This window comes from Myotis yumanensis, unplaced genomic scaffold (assembly GCF_028538775.1).
Source record: "Myotis yumanensis isolate MYYU_CA2020_CCGP unplaced genomic scaffold, mMyoYum1.0.hap1 SCAF_3, whole genome shotgun sequence".
Taxonomy (NCBI): domain Eukaryota; kingdom Metazoa; phylum Chordata; class Mammalia; order Chiroptera; family Vespertilionidae; genus Myotis; species Myotis yumanensis.
Window position 1 is genome coordinate 26,685,802 of NW_027223754.1, and position 17,942 is coordinate 26,703,743.

Sequence of the window (17,942 nt, forward strand, 5' to 3'; positions counted from 1 at the left end):
ATACCCACTCAGAGTGGAGCTATGGTAGCACTGAGCTATGTGTGTGGTTGGGAGGGAGAGGGGAGGTGTAGGAAGAGAATAGGTTGTGGCATAAATGCCACAAACTTAAAGTTCTTACAGAGATTTGGGTTTTCTTGAATGTTCCATTTGTTGTATGCCTTTAGGACCACATGAACTTTAAATGGTTATTTTAAAAAAAGAATTTTTTTCACCTGTTACAGCAGTTATGGAGGGGAGCCAGTCACAGGTCTTCATGTAGCCATTCCAGAAGTCTATTTATTAATATTGTAGTTTGTCTCACCAAAAATAGTTTAAAACAATGAAAGTTTATTCATATCCCTTAGGATATTTAAAATAAAACTTTTATAATCTCAAAACCCAAAATACTATGAATTTAGAAAAGAATAAAAATTCTCAACACATTTTTAAAGCTTAATTATAACTGCTATTTTTGTTTGTCTGCAAATCAGTGTTTGCTCTTTATTTTTCTTTCACATCAAGGACTGTATTTTAATACACAACTGTACTAAGCCATAATGCCCAGAAACACAAGTTACCATCAGATAAGAGCAACGTTTTTCACTCACTGTCATCCAATGCACTCCGCAATATTAGAGAGTAATAACCAAGCAAGCCCATCTGTTCACTTTTTCTCCTTTAAATACTAAAGGTTGGCTATCTTTTTAAAATTCTGGAACACAAATTAAGTTTTCTTTTACAGATAATGAGGACTTTTAAATACATTACTTTATGTAACTTACTACTGGTTTTATAAAAGCCATAGGTGTTGGGTATTGTGCATGTGTGTACAATTTTTTTTGATAACTCAAGCGATCAGAGAATTTTAACCTAAAAACGTCCATTCAAGTGAAACTTTTATTTGCCTTCAACATTATCATTATACTGCTAAAGGGATTACACAAATTATAAAGGAAAATAATTTCATGTTCTTGGATTTCCAAGTGAAAAGTTGTGCTAGTAATTTTAGACACCACTGTTTTTTACTTCAATGGCAGAAATATTTTTAGCACACATAACAGGTGTAACAATTAGTAAACATTTGAATTATTTTACAAAAATTCAAAACTTCTGTAATTTAGAATTTGACAGTTCAAACTATGCAGCAGTTCAAAGTGAAGTTTATATTTGTATTATAAACAAGTATAAATAGTGGCAACTAATTCTATCCTAATCCCAAAACCCAATTTAAAGAATCTAAGCAGAACTAATTAAATATAAACGGCAATGAGAGAACAGATGACGACTGTCAGCAATACTTTACAAGGAAATTTCTTCCAGGGTTTAGAGGTTGGGCTAGTGTTCAATGATTTCTAAGTCCCTTCTAATTCTAAAACTCTATTGTTTTCCTAGCAGTTCTATTAAGAAACAATTATTTCTTCACACCATTAATTATAGCTAGATTATGTCACACACAGGTGGTTATTTTAGTGTGTTGCTATATGCTAAAATAAATGTTACCTTTCAGAATATGCTGCAGTTCACAAGCCCTCTCCCAATTTGTTTCAGATTGAAATCTTGTCCCTGTTTTAGAATGAGTTTCACTATGTTTGAACAGGACCTATTTTAGCCTAAATGTTATCCTTTTCTTGGCAATGTTATAAATAATAGACAAAATGAATTTTTAAAACATTCAACAAATGTTACATCTCAAATTCAGAAATAAGCACCTGTACCTCAAAATCCCTATGTTAAACTAGGACATATTATTTATATGCAAACAGTTGGTATACATGTTTCTTGCTCACTTCTCTCCAAGCATGGATTTATGTCTGTCATGAAAAGAAAATAGTTCCAGGTTAAGTCATAATGCTAAGATGTTTAGTAATTATCATCATCACTTTTACAATTCAATGTTGGATTCTTCACTCTGGACACACACACATGCCTGCATGTACACACGCATATGCCCATGTGTACACACACACACACACACACACACACACAATTTTCTTTTATGTAGACAACAATTTATATAAAAACAAAATATTTATCCACATATCCTCCAAGAATTGCTAGAGAGATGAAATGGAGACTTTACAACTGGAAAATGTTGTGATTCATTAGAATTAGTTCTAAATATTATCAGACTAAATAGCTTCAAGTAATCTTCGAATCAAAATGTTCTGTTTTTGAAATACTGGTTCATCAAAGATCAAATCTCCATGAATCAAAGTACTATCTATTGGCAGCCTTGCAGTGAATTACATTGAAAAACAGGTCTACAAAAACACTTTGAACATCATTTTTAATACTGTCTTAAAAGGTCTGTTATTCTTCAACTATCTCAGTGTACTTTGAAATTTAAAATAATTATAGTTGAAACTGTTACTTTAAATCTAAGTAGGTACATGCTATGGCAGTATTTCTTTACTCAGAACATATTTCATTTCAAATATATGCAAAATTTATCACAAAGTCAGAATACAATTCACAGTTTGAACAGAAACCTCAGTGTTTAAATCTCAACATTCAGGAAAATAAACACTACATATTAAGTTGCTTTTGAATATAAATCATTTAAGTGAGATATAATTTCTAATTTGTGGTAAAAGTGAAATCATTTTTTATGTGAAGCCTTGACCAAAATCAATTAGTTAAGTTCAAGATTACCTACCATATTATGGCCCGGCCAGTGTGGTACAGTGGTTGAGCATTGACCCATGAACCCAGGTCATGGTTCGATTCCCCGTCAGGGCACATGCCAGGATTGTGAGCTTGAAGCGTGCAGGAGGCAGGCAACTGATTCTCTCTCATCGATGTTTCTATCTCTCTATCCCTCTCTCTTCCTCTCTCTGAAATCAATAAAAACATATTTTTAAAAAAATTACCATATTACAGTACAAATCAAACTCTACTGACATGGATCAGACCCATTTTTATTACTTCACTGATAACAAGGCTTACTGTTTGTTAAAGAGTGTGTCTTTCACTGGAGATACACTTTTAATTTTATAATGCTAGACAATAGGGCAAAAGAGGGGCCTACTTTTTAAAAATCCATTCTTCACTTTCTGATGTTAAGATATCCTATCTTTTTTTAATGCATTGACTTGTCAATTTATCTTTGACAAATGATTAAGATAAATGAAACTTCTAACTTTACAAATAAGAATGTGTGAATAAGATTACAGTATATACAGTCAAACCTCGTTTCTCGACCATCTCCCATCTCAGAACAATTTGGTTCTAGACCAAGTCATTCACAGAAAACAATGTCTCAGTTGTCGACCAAAACTTCAGTTTTCGACCAATAACTCTTTCATGCTGAGGTATCAGCATAACAAAAAGCTTCCCAAAGGCAACAAGCAAAGGAGAGAATGCTTTTGTTGCTGGCAATTAGCACAATTTTAATACAAAAAAAGGCCATTAAGAGTGCTAATGTAGCTAAGAGTGTGAAAGTGCTCACAAAACAGCAATCACAGGCAATTGAATAGGTAGGAAAACTGTTGCTGATTGAATAAAGGAAAAGAAGTTAGCTGGTGATAGCATTCTGGAGGCAGTGATGTATGAAAAATTCCTTTAAGGCTAAAAGGGGTGGTTCCATAAATTTTAGAAAAGAAGTGTTTATTTATAAATTAAGCTGTACATCAGCCATGTACGTACTGTATATAAAAAAGGTTGAAACAGGGAATCATTTGGGGGTCTGGGATGGATTAATTCAATTCACATTAATTCTAATGGGAAAAACTGATTCTGTTTTCAAACAAATCACTTCTCGAACAGCCTTCTGGAGAGAATTAAGTTAGAGAAACGAGGTTCCACTATATTCTGAGAAGTTATGTCCTATGAGCTAAGCCATACTTCTGATTTAAAATATAACTAAGTTCTCTCAATAAACTAAGTTAATTTTAAATTTTCAACTTAAATCATCTTTACTGTACTGTTCTCATTCTCTTTCCTTTTCATTTTTACATTATTTCTATAAATGCTCAAATTAAAAAACAGAAACCCTCAGTCTTAAAACCAACTTATATTGGAGTTCTGAGGTTATTTTATAACTTTCAAAATATTTGTTAAAATGTATAAACCCCGAAATTACAAACAAAAGAATTAACAATTTTATAGTATATATCTAATTTATTTAAAAAAATATTCTGAATTGTTTTTATACAAGTAATCAAGTGCTATTTTTTTCAAATGAAACTCCTTTATAGACTAGAAGAGGGTATGTGGTATTGCCCCATTAAAAACCAATACAAATTTCACTCTTTCTATACTGGTACTTCAACTATTTCAAAGTAATTTTCTGGGAGAAACACAAAACCTCGCTCTGGTACGTCTTTCTCTTTCTGGAAGTGTATGGCCTCCTTTAATTTTTCAAGCTGTCGTTCTTGTCTTCTGCATCGTTGCTGTGCAGTCTTGAGCTTCTTTCTGAGTTTTTCGACTTGCAGTTCTAGCTCTTGAATCCTTTTTCTCTGGTGCATTGTATCCTCCACAGTATAGTTGTGATCACAGAAAACTGACAGATTATCAGGGGTCTGAAGAGGAGGCATTAGTAATCCAATAGCAGCATCAACCTGGGAAATGGGAGGTTTTAAAGGAGGTGGGGAAGGCTGTTCCTGTGGCTCCAGATCTTCCTTCTAAAACAATAATGCAAAATATGTTTGAATTTAATAACTAGAAGTAACAGTTTAAAAGAATTTACCTGTGGAATTTAAGAATATTACACCTTTTTAAAAAATGAAGTCTGGTAAAAAAAATTCCAAAATGAGGAAATAGTTTGTTTTAATTATATTTTTCTACCTGAAGTAGAAATGAGATGCAAGAAAGAGAATGACTAATCAAATTTAATGAATTACTGAGTATTTAAAACCGAGGGGGAAAATACTTTGAAATTGAACTGTCATTGATTAAAAAAAAAACAACTGATCAATATACAAAGTGGAGGAGGTACAGCGTAATCTTAAAATAAATTACAAAGCTTGACTGAGTTTCTTAGTGTGAGGATATTTAACTTTGATAAACTATATTTTGTATTTTTTAAAAGTATATTACTGTTAACAGTGATTATTTATAAGGAATAGGTTTCAGGTAACATTTATTTTCTTAAGACTACTCTGAATTTTCCAAATTTTCCACAATAAATACATTAATGTTTAAAATGGGGGAGGGGGAAGCCAGTATTTTAAAACACACATTACCTTGTCACGTGGTTCAGTACAAAGAAATATTGTGGGTACAGCATTCTCTTTCAGTAACTTGTTGTTGCACTCTCTCTTAAAGCAATCTGGAGTAAAGTGTTCCGAACAAATACTGCTATACTTGGTGGGTTTAAAGTTTTTTCTTCTGATAGCTGCCTCCCATTCTTTACAAAGATTGGGTCGAGTAAGAGGAAACCTAGGAAAATGATATAATTTAGTTCTCTGACTTTATTAGGAAAGAAACATCTTACACTGTCAACACACTAAGGAGTATTTCATTAAAACACTAGTTCTGCTTTTTTTTGTTATTAGTTGTGCCTTTATTCACCTTAGTTCATTAAAAATGTACTTGTTTTAAATATCCGATAAAGTGACCACTCACTAATGTGGGCTATAAGTCACCCCTCCCAACATGGTATTTTTGTTTAAAGCAGTATTTCTTATAGAAATCTTACTGATCACACAATAGTTCTAAGAATGTCAGATATTAGTAATAAGACAGACCAATTAAGAAATTACAGAACGTAAAAATATACGGATTAAAAGTTAGCCCTGCCTAGCTGGTTTGGCTCAGTGGATAGAGCATCGGCCTGAGGACTGAAGGGTCAAGGGCACATGCCCGAGGTTGTGGGCTTGATCCCCAATAGGGGGCGTGCAGGAGCCAGATGATCAATGATTCTCTCTCATCATTGATGTTTCTCTCTCTCCCCCCTCTCCCTTCCTCTCTGAAATCAATAAAAATTTATTATTTTTAAAAAAAGTTAGCCATGTTGATGGATGCATGCAGTGGAAAGGGTAGCTGAAGAAAAGTTCGAGGTGGAGGGCCCAAATGTGTAATATCTGCCCCCCCCAACTATTATAGTAAATAACTTTCGCTAACAGATACAGGTATTCCATACACATCTAAATACACAAGGGTAAATCGTGTAGCTCTCTAATCTCTCACTTATTATTGTTTACTTTTTATATTGAAGACACTGAAAATTTCAAGTAAAATACATTCTATAGGATGAATTTGTATTAATTATTTTACCAGTGATTTTCTGTTCACTGTAAAGCAAAATTGCATGTTTATATCTACAGGCTGAGAAAAAGAAGATTCTAGTTCTTAGAAACAGTCTGACAAATATGAATTAATCAAATTATATTAAATCACTATAATAAAGAAACAAAAGGTTATTTATTTTGATTTACCTCTTAACCTATTCAATGTCAATTAGGCCCAGATAAAGGGACGTAGGAAGAGTTTAAATTTGTGATTTTATTTTTCCAGTTTCTCTTCCACGTAAGGAATGCCAGCGCCTCACTCTACTGACATGAAGATCTAATGAACCCTTACGACAGTCCCTTTGTCCAACAGAGCTTTCCCACGGGGAAAAGGTTTCCTGGAAGATCCCTGCTAGAATGGCTTTTACAAGTACAAACATGGTCGCAATCACGGGCAAACTTCTACGCCAAGGATTACAAGTGCTCAGGTTGTTTGTGAGGTTCGCTCAAGAGCTTTCCCCAAAATCTGTTCTTTTAGATAAAGGATGAGAGGTAGGTTACTCCTTTGGATTCAATGAACTGTTAACAGCCAGCAGAAACTCGGTATTTCTGACGTGTGACCACCATCCTTCACCAGCTCCCAGAGCCCAGGAAGGGTTTTCTGTATTTTTAGATTCCTTCTGCTGTCTCATTAGAATGGGAAGCAGAGAGCTGAACAAATGTAATCACCATCTCCAGAGCGATGCCTACACGGGAGAGGTGGTCAATTCATCCGCTTTTGGAAATCCCAATAAATCAAGGGTGATAATTAGGACATCCTGAACTGAATCCTAAAGTGTTAGTGTTCTATTCCCTTCTCAGAAGAGGGAAACATCAGCACTCAAGATCTCTTTATGTACTTGTATGGTCCCTCTCATACCAGATCAAAAACATAAAAATGCATCCACATCTGCTGTTCAACATAAATGATCCCCACCAAAAAAAAAAAAAAAAGCTGAAAGGATATTTAACATGTTGCTCGTGTAATCATTGAGCTATGAAAAATTCACATAACTTACCACCGGCTTTAATTTCTCAGCTATCAACCTTTACAGTCAGGAATTTTTGCAAAAAACGTCCTAATGTGAATGTAATAAAATCTGAAAATACTGTACTGAGTCTGGCTGAAATAAAATGCCATGGTGTCACACTTTGCACATATTTGAGTATCAGTAAGTCATTTCCACTTTGCGGTTTTATTTTCAAAAGAACGTTTTTCTTCCAGGACCCGGACTGCAGCACCTTTTGGGTAAAACAGCCCTGAGCGCGATGCGGGGCAGGTTCTCCTCCAGGGCTCCCCGGGCACCTGCGGGAGCTCACGCTGGCCTTTACCGGGTCGCGGTCCGCAGGATTGTGGTCCATGTGACCCCTGCAGCGGTGACACTTAGAGGCCCTTCAAGGTGGCTCCTAGAAAGTGCAACCCACCCATCCTCCCTGAAATCCTCGCCAAAAACCAATCCTTAAGGATGCTGGCCCCCCCATCCACAAAACAGAGTGACTTTGTTTTACAGGTTCCCCCCCCCCTTTTTTTTTTTACAGAGAGGAAGGGAGAGGGAGAGAGTTAGAAACATCGATGAGAGAGAAACAGACCAGCTGCCTCCTGCACACCCCACACTGGGGATGTGCCCGCAACCAAGGTTCATGCCCTTGACCGGAATCGAACCCGGGACCCTTCAGTGCGCAGGCCGACGCTCCATCCACTGAGCCAAACCGGTTAGGGCTACAGGTCCCTTGTTTAAATTTTAAATTTACTTCTAAAGAGTAATTCATTACCACCCGGCTTCTCCATGGCCCGGTGGGGAAAGCCACCACTTCCTCTCGGCCTCACGACCAGCGGGGCCCGAACACTCCAACTCCCCGCGGCGAGTGAGCCTCGCGCAGAGGCCGGATTTCAGGCGCGAGGAACGGTCGCCGATAGCGGCGGCGACGCGCGCCGAGAACGCGCAGACGGCAACGGCGGGGGCGCGGGCACCGACACCGGGCGGGCACGCCCGCTGCCCTGCGCGGGGCCGACCCCGAGGAGCGCACGGCCGCGCCCCGCCCCTGCCGACGCCCCTCTCGCTGGGTCTCGCGCGGACACGCGCCTGGCCCCGCCCCCGAGCCTAATCGGCCGCGCGCCCCCAGCCCGAGCGGAGGCGAAGGGGTACTTACTTGTGAAAAGAAACAGGCTTATCCTTATGATACCGGTTCTTGCAGCCGTAGGCGGAGCAGGACTGCACCATCCTTCCAGTCCTCAGCCGTCTCACTTCTGCCGCCCCAGCAGGCAGGTGAAGCGGCTACCAACGTCGCTGCTCTCGGCTTTGACACTCTCGCTTCTCCTGTAGCTTTGGTCAGCAGTCACAGTGGTGATCGCCTCCGTCCGGGGCGCCTAATGTGCCCGTTTTGTTGTTTGCATTAGCAGAAGGACCACAACCATCCCCCGTCTCCCATCTCCAAGATGGCGGAGGCAGCTTCAACCTCAGCTCTCGCGAGGAGTTCGTCCTGCGCTTTCCGATTAGCTTTGAGGTCAGAAGTAACGCTCCCTGGGAAGCAGGCCATTGGTTGAGGCGGCGGCGGGCTCAGCGTTGCGGAAGTGGGCGGGCCTGCGACCTTACGGAAGGGAGAAAGGAAGTGCTCGCAAGAGGCGGGGAGGGGAGCGGGACGGAACTGTAGGATCGGGCTCCGCGTCTCCTGCTTTCTCGGGCTGGTTCCTCGGGCGGGTTAGCGTGGGGAGCCGTGCGGTCTGTGGGGTCTGCAGGTTTAAGGGAGGACAGGTGTAAAGCTGAGGTCGCTGGGTTATGGCGCCGATTTCTTTACGAGGGCGGCCACTGATCATGGTTTGTAGAAACCCCAGTTCCCATTAATAGTTGAATGTATAAACGGTGGTATACGATGGAATACCACATAGCAACCAAAGTAAAGAAGCTGGGGCCCATCCCTATGGAAGGTTCTTACAAAAGTCAGACAGAATATACTACGTGATTCAAAAGTAGGCAAAACGGAGGTCAGAAGAGGTTACTTTTGCGGAGAGGCAGTGAAGGGCGGCTGGTGGGACCGCGGTAATGTCCCTGTTGACTGAAGTGATGGTCAAACTGCTCACTTTATGGTAATCAGTGACCTTTATGATTTCTAAAATGTTTGACGTTCCACTTTAGTAAAACAGCTTTTCCAGCGGTTCTCAACCTGTGGGTCGCGACCCATTTGGCGGTCGAACAACCCTTTCACAGGGGTCGCCTAAGACCATCCTGCATATCAGATATTTACATTACGATTCATAACAGTAGTAACATTACAGTTATGAAGTAGCAACGAAAATAATTTTATGGTTGGGGGTCACAACATGAGGAACTGTATTTAAAGGGCCAGAAGGTTGAGAACCACTGTAAGCCAACAAGGGCCACATAAGATATGCAAAACTGCCCTTTAAAAAATATATATATATATTTTTTTTTTACAGAGAGGAAGGGAGAAAGGGATAGAGAGTTAGAAACATTGATGAGAGAAACATGGATTCAGCTGCCTCCTGCACCACCACCACCACCACCACCACCACCACCACCACCACCCCACCCCCCCACTGGGAATGCACCGCAACCAAGGTACATGCCCTTGATGGGAATCAAACCCAGGACCCTCCAGTCCACAGGCTGAGGCTCTATCCACTGAGCCAAACCGATCAGGGCAAAACTGCCCTTTTTTAAGAGAATGACATATTTATATGCTCATTTGGCCCCTTCAGTAAATATTTAAAAAGTGCATATATGTCTTATATGATCATTTGAGGGAAAGATAATAGGGATAAAATGAAGAGGGGTAGTTAGAAGTTTGATGCTTTTCAAAGTTTAATGCATTTACTATTAAAATACTTTTTAAGGAAATTATACATTGACATTTAAAGAGTAAGTTTTATTACAGTTATTCTAGGATAAACTTTATCGTGTTTGATAAACTGAAGAAAAATAAGCCACTTGTTTTGACATAGGAGAGGGCTCAAGATGTTTTTAAACTCGCTGATATCTAACAGGTTAGATTTTAATTTCTGTCCAGCTGTGTTTTTTTCCTATAAACCATTTGTATTTTAGAAAATACCTTTGCATTCATTCTCTCTCTGGGCCTCCTTATCTTCATCTATGGAGTAAGGCTATAGGACTAAATGAAGAATTCTTAATTTAGAATCCACAATGTTCAGGTCTTGAGTCCCCTGAAAAGGAATAAAAAGTATACATACATGTGTATATATGCATTTTTCTGGGGAGCTGCCCACAGCTTTCATTTGATTTTCACAAAGTACAAACACTAGCCAATTTGTAAGGACCCTTACATCTCTAATATCCTAGGATTAGTGAAACAAGATTGTCATGTAGATATAAATTATAGGTTTTCCCTAAGACTAATGAGAGGGGTGGATGTCTTGATCTGAATATTATATCTTTAAATAGTTTTTAAAATTTTTTGTGTTTTTTTTAATTAAAATCTATTAGATACCAGTGAGTTTAAAACATCTTTAGCCCTTAGCCCTCTCCTACATCCCATATTACATTTCCCTCAACAGGCCTGTAGCTGAATACCACTAGTCCGATGAAGAATGAAGGAGACTATCCAAACATGCTCCGTGTTTTCGGACAGTGTTTAATCCTCTCCTGTGCCGCTCTGGGATATGGGACCATCAGAGGGTATGGACGGATGAAGATGACAGTGCCTAATACCATCTCAAATTTGCTTGCAATCAAGGACCCAATGCTTAAAACAAATACTGACGCCATGAAAATGGTCTGGTTCTGACGGAACAGAAGCTCAATGATTGTCTTTATCTCTGTGATTACCAGCAGCCCTTAAAGCCTACCAGCCTGGTCCTGGGAGACAAGTCTTAGGGCCTTCAACCTTGAGTGCCCTTTCCTATTCTGACCCAGTCCCAGGTTTATGGGTTGCTATTTAGCAAAACAGAAGAGCCGGGAGTACATTTAGGGTTTCAGGGAGAAGGGAATGGAATGGAATGAGTGTTATGCAGACATAAGGGCGCAGACTCAGAAAAGATCATTTCAGTTATCAAATATACACTCAAGAGTGGGGAATCAGGATACAAGCCTAATCTCTAATTTCAATTCCACCCTTCTCATCCAGAATTAATACAGATTTACCCAGATTAAGCAATTTTCCTCAAAAACAAAAACACTTCTACTTTTTAAATTTAAAAACATCTAAGGAAAATTCATTAGAAATGTGATGAGGTATTGGATGTCCATTAATGAAAAAGTCATTGCGAACATTATATTGAATGCTATTTCAGGAGTTCTGAATGTTAAAGCAAACTATCAAAGAAACAGGAAAATACCAGCTGCTTTTAAATTTTAGATGTATTGCTTTTATTCAAAAGAATAAGTGTTTGACAAGTTCTGAAATCACAAAGTGTGAACCAAACCGTCAATCCCCTGTAACAACTCTGTGAGGTAGGTGTCTGCACAGCCACAGCCACCAGCACGGTCCTTTCTTCCCCCGTCGCTTTCAGACGCTGGGAGCTGGGAGCTGAAACCACTGTGCTAGTGGGCGATGAAGACAGCTGTTTCTCAGTCTTGTTTCCACAGACCTACCCAGGTTACCTGCTCCTGGGGTTGGGCCGTATTTTTGTGCAAGTTACAATACTGTTGTTCACAAAAATTCAAATTGTTGCTTTGATTTATATGACCTCACTCTGAATTATAGAAGTGTTACTATGTTTAAAACACTGATTGACTCTACTTGCTTAAATATTTTCTCAGATATCACCTACATTTATTATCAGTGATCAATACAGATGACATAATAAGCAGTTCAAAATCCTGAGATGTCCACGTTTCCCTTTCAATTTAATAAGACTTCAGATCATAGAGTGTTTTTGTATGTTACCTCTACCAGGAAAGTCTTATAATATGCACAGAAAATGAAATCCTTTTAAAAAATGATATTGTTATATAGCCCAAATCAAATGTGTAATTGGTAGGAAATGCATTTCCAGTCTGATGTAAAAAATTCCTACTCATTAGTTTTTCAAGTTGGTACCTGCAGCTGAAATATTTTTCTGTGATGTATGCCTCCCAATTAGACGTTTGATTTGGAAGTATAAAATTATGATTCATGAAGTCTTGATACGTCATCTTTCTGCACTTTTTCTCTTAGGAGCACCTAAGCTATCCTACTCCAGTGTATTCCAAGAGACTCCCGATGACCCCAGGTTCGCTCCAGCTCCACCCCTTGGTAATAACCTTCACGTTTATCTGAACCCATGCAGGAGTCTCAGGGAGTCTAATACCAGTTCAGTCACTTATTTGTGCATGGCTTCAGACGAAAAAACCTGTCATCTGTAATAGGGATTTCACCTATAAAAAAGGAAGACAATGCCCTGCCTTATTCACATGCTGTCTTAAGGATGAAAAGAAAAGTATATGAGAAATTGCTTAAATTATTATGTGCTGTATTTAAGCATTATTATTTTTCCCTCTGACAAGCAATAGTTTTGTCCTAGGCCCAAATTAGAAAACACTATTATTGATATTTTACTCAGAATCTTATTAGTTAATAGCAATTCGATTAATTTGGGACACTGTGACAGATTTTTTTGGCTTATCTATACATGGTGAAGCTCACTGATACCTGAATGGACAGTATGACTGTCAGTGACTGCAGGGGCCAGAGCTAACACCCCTGGGCATCAGCTCCACTCTGCTGTCCAGTTTGCTGAGCATTGCCAGCTGAGGGAGCGAGGATTTCATAATACTTGTGGTTTTGGTTCTCCTCAAACGGAAGACTGCAGAAGAGAGCGCTTGATACTTATGCTGTAGCCATTAAATAAACCAAGATAACTTTCCTATTGAACCACCTTGGACATTTGCGCATTCTTCCTAAAACTTGATGAATTTGGGCTATCTGCTGCCATCTAGAGTCAGTATTGCAAGTTTTCTGTCAAGAGAAAACTAACCAAATTTGTCCATTCTGTTATGTAGCTCCCAGTAATTTGTCAGATTTAAGGTCTACCCTCCTAAGGTCTTTAAAGCTCAAGCCATGAAGAACCACTTCCCTCAGAAATGCATCAAACTATGATGCGTTTCCAGTACCACCCAGGTTCCTGAAAAAACAATCCCTTTACAAGTTCCTTTGATACACTGTTCCTATAAAAGGACCAAACTCCTGTGTAAGTGCCATAACTGAGAACTAAGTGTGCTGACTAGAGATAAATGTCTTATATCTTGTTAATTCTTCTAGTATTCTGGAAACCAGAATGTGAAACCTGATTATAAAGTTCAAGTTTTCGTTCACTTTCAACTGATAACAAAGACTTAGAATGGAAAAGCAGAACTGCTCCAAATGTATAAAACTTAGTACTAAAAAAAACACTGACTTTTGCGCAATATTGTGCAATATTTTATTGTAATAAAAATATTTAGATGCATCTCATTGCAATATATTATTATATAGGTACTCACTGAGAAGGAAAAATTGGATAAAGTATACATTTAACAATATCTTACTATACATCCAATTAATCTGAGTAATTTGGGGGGAAAGAAGAAGATATAAAAAAAGCATCCCTTTTTATATAATTCCATGTTTTTTTCCAGAGAGTTAATAGACAACACAATCAAGATACAGTTGTAAATTATTATAATGCTAACCCTAATATTAGAACCTGCAACATGTAAAAATTCCAGTCATACGTTGCTAGTTATTTGCCAAATGATAATCAAATGTTTGTCATACAGTGGTTTTAAGTTTGTAAGATACTATTCAAATGCATTACACTGCCATGGGTCAGTCCTTTTGTTTGATTTTACACATTAGCTCATATTTTAGTAAACTCTTTTTTCACCTGTTTAGTCTCTGTGTTATCACTTCTCGATACATAATAGAGATGTAGATAAGCAACAAAAAGATGACAAAGAAATCATCTAAAAAGCCTAAAATTCCAAACAAGGCTTCAGGTACAAAATCTAGAGGTGATATAAGATAGAAAAAAGCTCCCATTAAACAAAGTATTATCCTGATACGGAACATCCAGAAAAGGCCCCCGACTGAAAACATTTCCCTGAATGCATGTCTCAGTAAAGTGGGTAGATCCATAATTCTTTCCATAATCTGGTAGGAGGAAGAACAAATATTATGATTTGGCATCTAATGTGTCAGGCTTACAAATAATATAATTTTCCTACAAAGTGCAGACAAACTCAGTTAACATGAACTATTGAGTTTCACATACTGATTGAATATCATATTTTCTAGTTATCATTTTATTTAAAAATAGTTCTTTGATTGCTAGGTTCCTATAAAATAGGCCTTGCAGATAATTGAAAAGCAACTAAAATGTCAACAAACTTAAAATATAGGACATAATAAGGTAAAACTTCAGTTATCTCTAATATGAATTAGTAAACTAAACGAAGAAAGGACTGTATCGGATTAGAGTCTGAGGCTTGAGGTCAAGTCTCAGCTTTAAAGTGAGACAGATCTGGGTTTGAATTCAAAGTCAATCACTTATTAGCCGGGTGACCTTGGGGAAACTTGTTTAACCTACTAGTGATAGGTCATCAACTAATTCAGTATTTATGTACCATGAGGACTTTCAAGAACTAAAAGAGATACTGTATATAAATGACCTTCATAAACTGCCAAACAATATATATTACCCATTAAAGACACACAAAGTTAATGGCTTTGACAGTCTAAGAATAGCAATGAAAGTGATCCCTTCTTAGGATGTTTATTCTGCTTAGCTTGAGATTAAGTGAACACTAATTGCTACAAAGATTTTTGGAATACCAAGCCCCACCTTTCTGAAAACGATTAAGTTTCTAAATATGTACAGAAACACACATCAGACACTAGGTTTTTACATAAATGAGCAAAATTTTCACAGCTGAAATTTAAAAAATGACATAAATGTTTAAGATGTGGAAAAACTGGAACCCTCATACACTGTTGGTGGGAATGCAGAGCCCCTTAGGAGACAGTTTGGCAGTTCCTCAAGATGTTAAACAGTTATAATATCCAACAACTGCACAATAAGGCATATACTCAATAAAAATGAAAACACATTTACACAAAAACTGGTAGACAAGCTAATGGAAGCATAATTCATAACAGACAAAAAATGGCAACAATTCCAGTGTCCATCAACTCACGAATGGATAAACAAAATGTGACATGTTATTCGGCCATAAAAAGCAATGGAGTACTAACATAGGGAATATAGTCAATAATATTCTAGTAAGTATATGGTGGCAGATGGGTACTAGACCGACTGGGGTGATTACTTTGTAAATTATATAAATGTATAATCACTATGTTGTGCACCTGAAATTAATATAATATTGTATGTCAACTGTAATTGAAAAATAAAAAAAATACATCAAAAAGTAATGAAGTACTGAGATATGTTACAGTATGGATGCACCTTGAAAACATGCCAAGTGAAATAAACCAGAGACAAATGGCCATATATTGTATGATCTCATTCAAATAAATTGATGAGACACCCAGAATAGAAAATCTATAGAGACAGAAAATAGATGAGTGGTTTCCAAGGACTGGGAGAGGGGATGGGTTGAGGATAATGGTAAGAGAATATTAAAGCTTTTCAGAGAATGAAATCTTCTAAAATTATATCATAGTGGTAACTAGATTATATTTACCCTAAATATACTATAAGTCATTGCATTATATACTTTAAAACAGGCTTCTGGCGTGTAAATTACTTCTAAATAAAGCTTTTAAAAGGTAGTCCCAATATCTACAGTGTAGGGCAAAAGTAGGTTTACAGTTGTGGGTGCACAAAATATAATTCTTATTTATTAATTACTGTATTTTCCATACAAATAATTGTAAACCTACTTTTACCCCACCCTGTACTTGTATGACCTTTAGCAAGTCAATTTATTCTCTGACTCCAAACTTCTCAGTTGTTTTGTGTAGTTATTAGTTGACTATATGATCTACCAGTAAGGTCCTGTGTATTAATGACCTACCATGACTCTTCAACTTCTTTCATTATCTTATTATCCAGGGGTTGGTAGATGCAAGAGAAACTGACCAGAAGAAGCAAATCACTTCCTGTGGTCATTCCACTGCCCACAGTTCAGCTGCTATTTTTAACAATCTGTATAAATGTCATAAGTCCAACTCTATTGTATATATTTTGTTTAAGTGTCAAATAATTGAGAGGGAGATAGAGACAAAAATAGGAATAATTAAGTGATGAGAAAACAGTCTTATTTTATTCTATGTTAATCCTTATCCCAGAATATTTTTCCATTGATTTTTAGAAATAGTGGGAAGGAGGTTGGGAGGGGGGAAGAGAGAGAGAGAAACATCACACATCTATTGGTTCCTCCCGCAACACACCTCAATGGGGCCAGGGATTGAACCTGCAACCCAGGTACATGCCCCTGACTGGGAATTGAACCCATGACCTTTTGGTATGCAGGCTGACACTCTAACCACTTAGCAACACTGGCCAAGGCAGAAACTGGCCAAAGTTTCAAAAAAACGCCAGATAAAGGAAATCTTGTAAATCCTTTTGGAAAACTGGTCACAAAAGAACAAAAATGGTCTTTTTAGAATCACTTCCTATGTTAATTTTCTATACTATTCTCTATGGAAGAAATCAATATTTAAAATAAAACACCTATTCAGTTTTTACAAGATCTATGGTAAATTACTTTAAATATTCTAACAAATACTTTTCTGTTATCACAGCTATTTTTCACTGCTCTTATGGCATCTTTTATATAAAATCTAATTAGACAAGAAATATGAAATGAGTTACTAAGAAATGTTTGTATATTAATCACAATCTTACTCCAACTTTGAATGAGGTAATATCAAAGTAAGAGCTAAATGTCTTTATTAAATTGTAATTTCATCACATACCAAGCTTTCTTACTCATTAAATACATACCTGACACACAAAAAATAAGAATTGAGCAATGGTATGTTTCACACTTAAAAATATGAATATCTTAAAATGATTTTTTTAAAGTCCAGTGGTAGTTCTTGAATTTGAAACATTGATTTCTCAAAGAATCATCCTACAGGTGTCACTGAAGGATATGTTAAAGTGCTGGATGGAAAATAGCAGAAGAGGGCCAGCCAGTGTGGCTCAGTGGTTGACTGTCAACCTATGAACCAGAAGGTCAAGGTTAGATTCCCAGTCAGGGCACATGCCCAGATTGTGGGCTCAACCCCCAGTGTGGGGCGTGCAGGAGGCAACTGATCAATGATTCTCTCTCATCACTGATGTTTCTATCTCTCTCTCCCTCTTCCTTCCTCTCTGAAATCAATAAAAATGTATTTTTAAAAAATAGCAGAAGAGGCTCCCAAGTAACTAAGGAGGACAAGGATGATTGGATTGTTTTTCTTGTTGCTTCAATATCTAATATTTACCCATTATCATCCACAACAGATGAAACTGTATACCTTTAAATAGACATGACATTACAGAATAAGGAATATGAGCAAGGGAGTACAAGGGCACTAGTTGTTTATCACTAAAGCATTTTAATAGCTCATGTTTTTTTTTTGTTTGTTTAATCCTCACCCAAGGATATGTTTTTATTGATTTTACAGAAGAAGGGAGAGGGAGAGAGACAGAGGAACATCAATGTGAGAGACAAACATCAATCAGCTGCCTCCCGTACACGCCCCTGACCAGGGATTAAACCCACAACCTTTTGGTATACAGGATGATGCTCCAACTAACTCAGCCACCCGGTCAGAGCAATAGCTTATATTCTTGGCTGAGAGTAGTAG

The 17,942-nt window shown here is 37.6% G+C and overlaps 2 protein-coding genes across 5 annotated transcripts in view; both read right to left on the reverse strand.

Moving 5' to 3' along the window:
* Window positions 1-300: 300 nt before the first annotated feature.
* Window positions 301-8,641, reverse strand: THAP1 (THAP domain containing 1). Of its 3 annotated transcripts, XM_070408495.1 has the most exons (5): window positions 8,340-8,641; window positions 5,163-5,358; window positions 4,286-4,601; window positions 2,636-2,813; window positions 308-1,790 (listed from the first exon to the last, which is right to left on the reverse strand). In XM_070408495.1, coding segments are annotated over exons 1-5 (762 nt in total). In that variant the 5' UTR covers window positions 8,411-8,641; the 3' UTR covers window positions 308-1,789. The 3 variants fall into 3 exon arrangements, with proteins under 3 accessions (XP_070264595.1, XP_070264596.1, XP_070264597.1); XM_070408494.1 differs by having other exon boundaries at window positions 301-2,813; XM_070408496.1 differs by lacking the exon at window positions 308-1,790 and having other exon boundaries at window positions 2,726-4,601.
* Window positions 8,642-11,506: 2,865 nt separating this feature from the next.
* Window positions 11,507-17,942, reverse strand: part of RNF170 (ring finger protein 170) — a 30,637-nt gene continuing 24,201 nt past the window's right edge. For both annotated transcript variants that reach the window (XM_070408492.1, XM_070408493.1), the window contains exon 7: window positions 11,507-14,273. In XM_070408492.1, coding sequence (XP_070264593.1) covers window positions 14,004-14,273 — 270 coding nt within the window. In that variant the 3' untranslated portion in view covers window positions 11,507-14,003. The remainder of the gene's footprint in view (window positions 14,274-17,942) is intronic.

Coding starts and splice junctions, on each gene's coding strand:
- THAP1 (XM_070408494.1), bottom strand. CDS start 8,410: ATGGTGCAGTCCTGCTCCGCCTACGGCTGCAAGAACCGGTATCATAAG. Junction 4,602..5,162: donor GTACTGAACCACGTGACAAG/GTAATGTGTGTT, acceptor TTATTGTTTTAG/AAGGAAGATCTGGAGCCACA. Junction 2,814..4,285: donor GAAAGACGTACCAGAGCGAG/GTTTTGTGTTTC, acceptor TATTGATTTCAG/AGAGAGGAAGAGAGAGGGAT.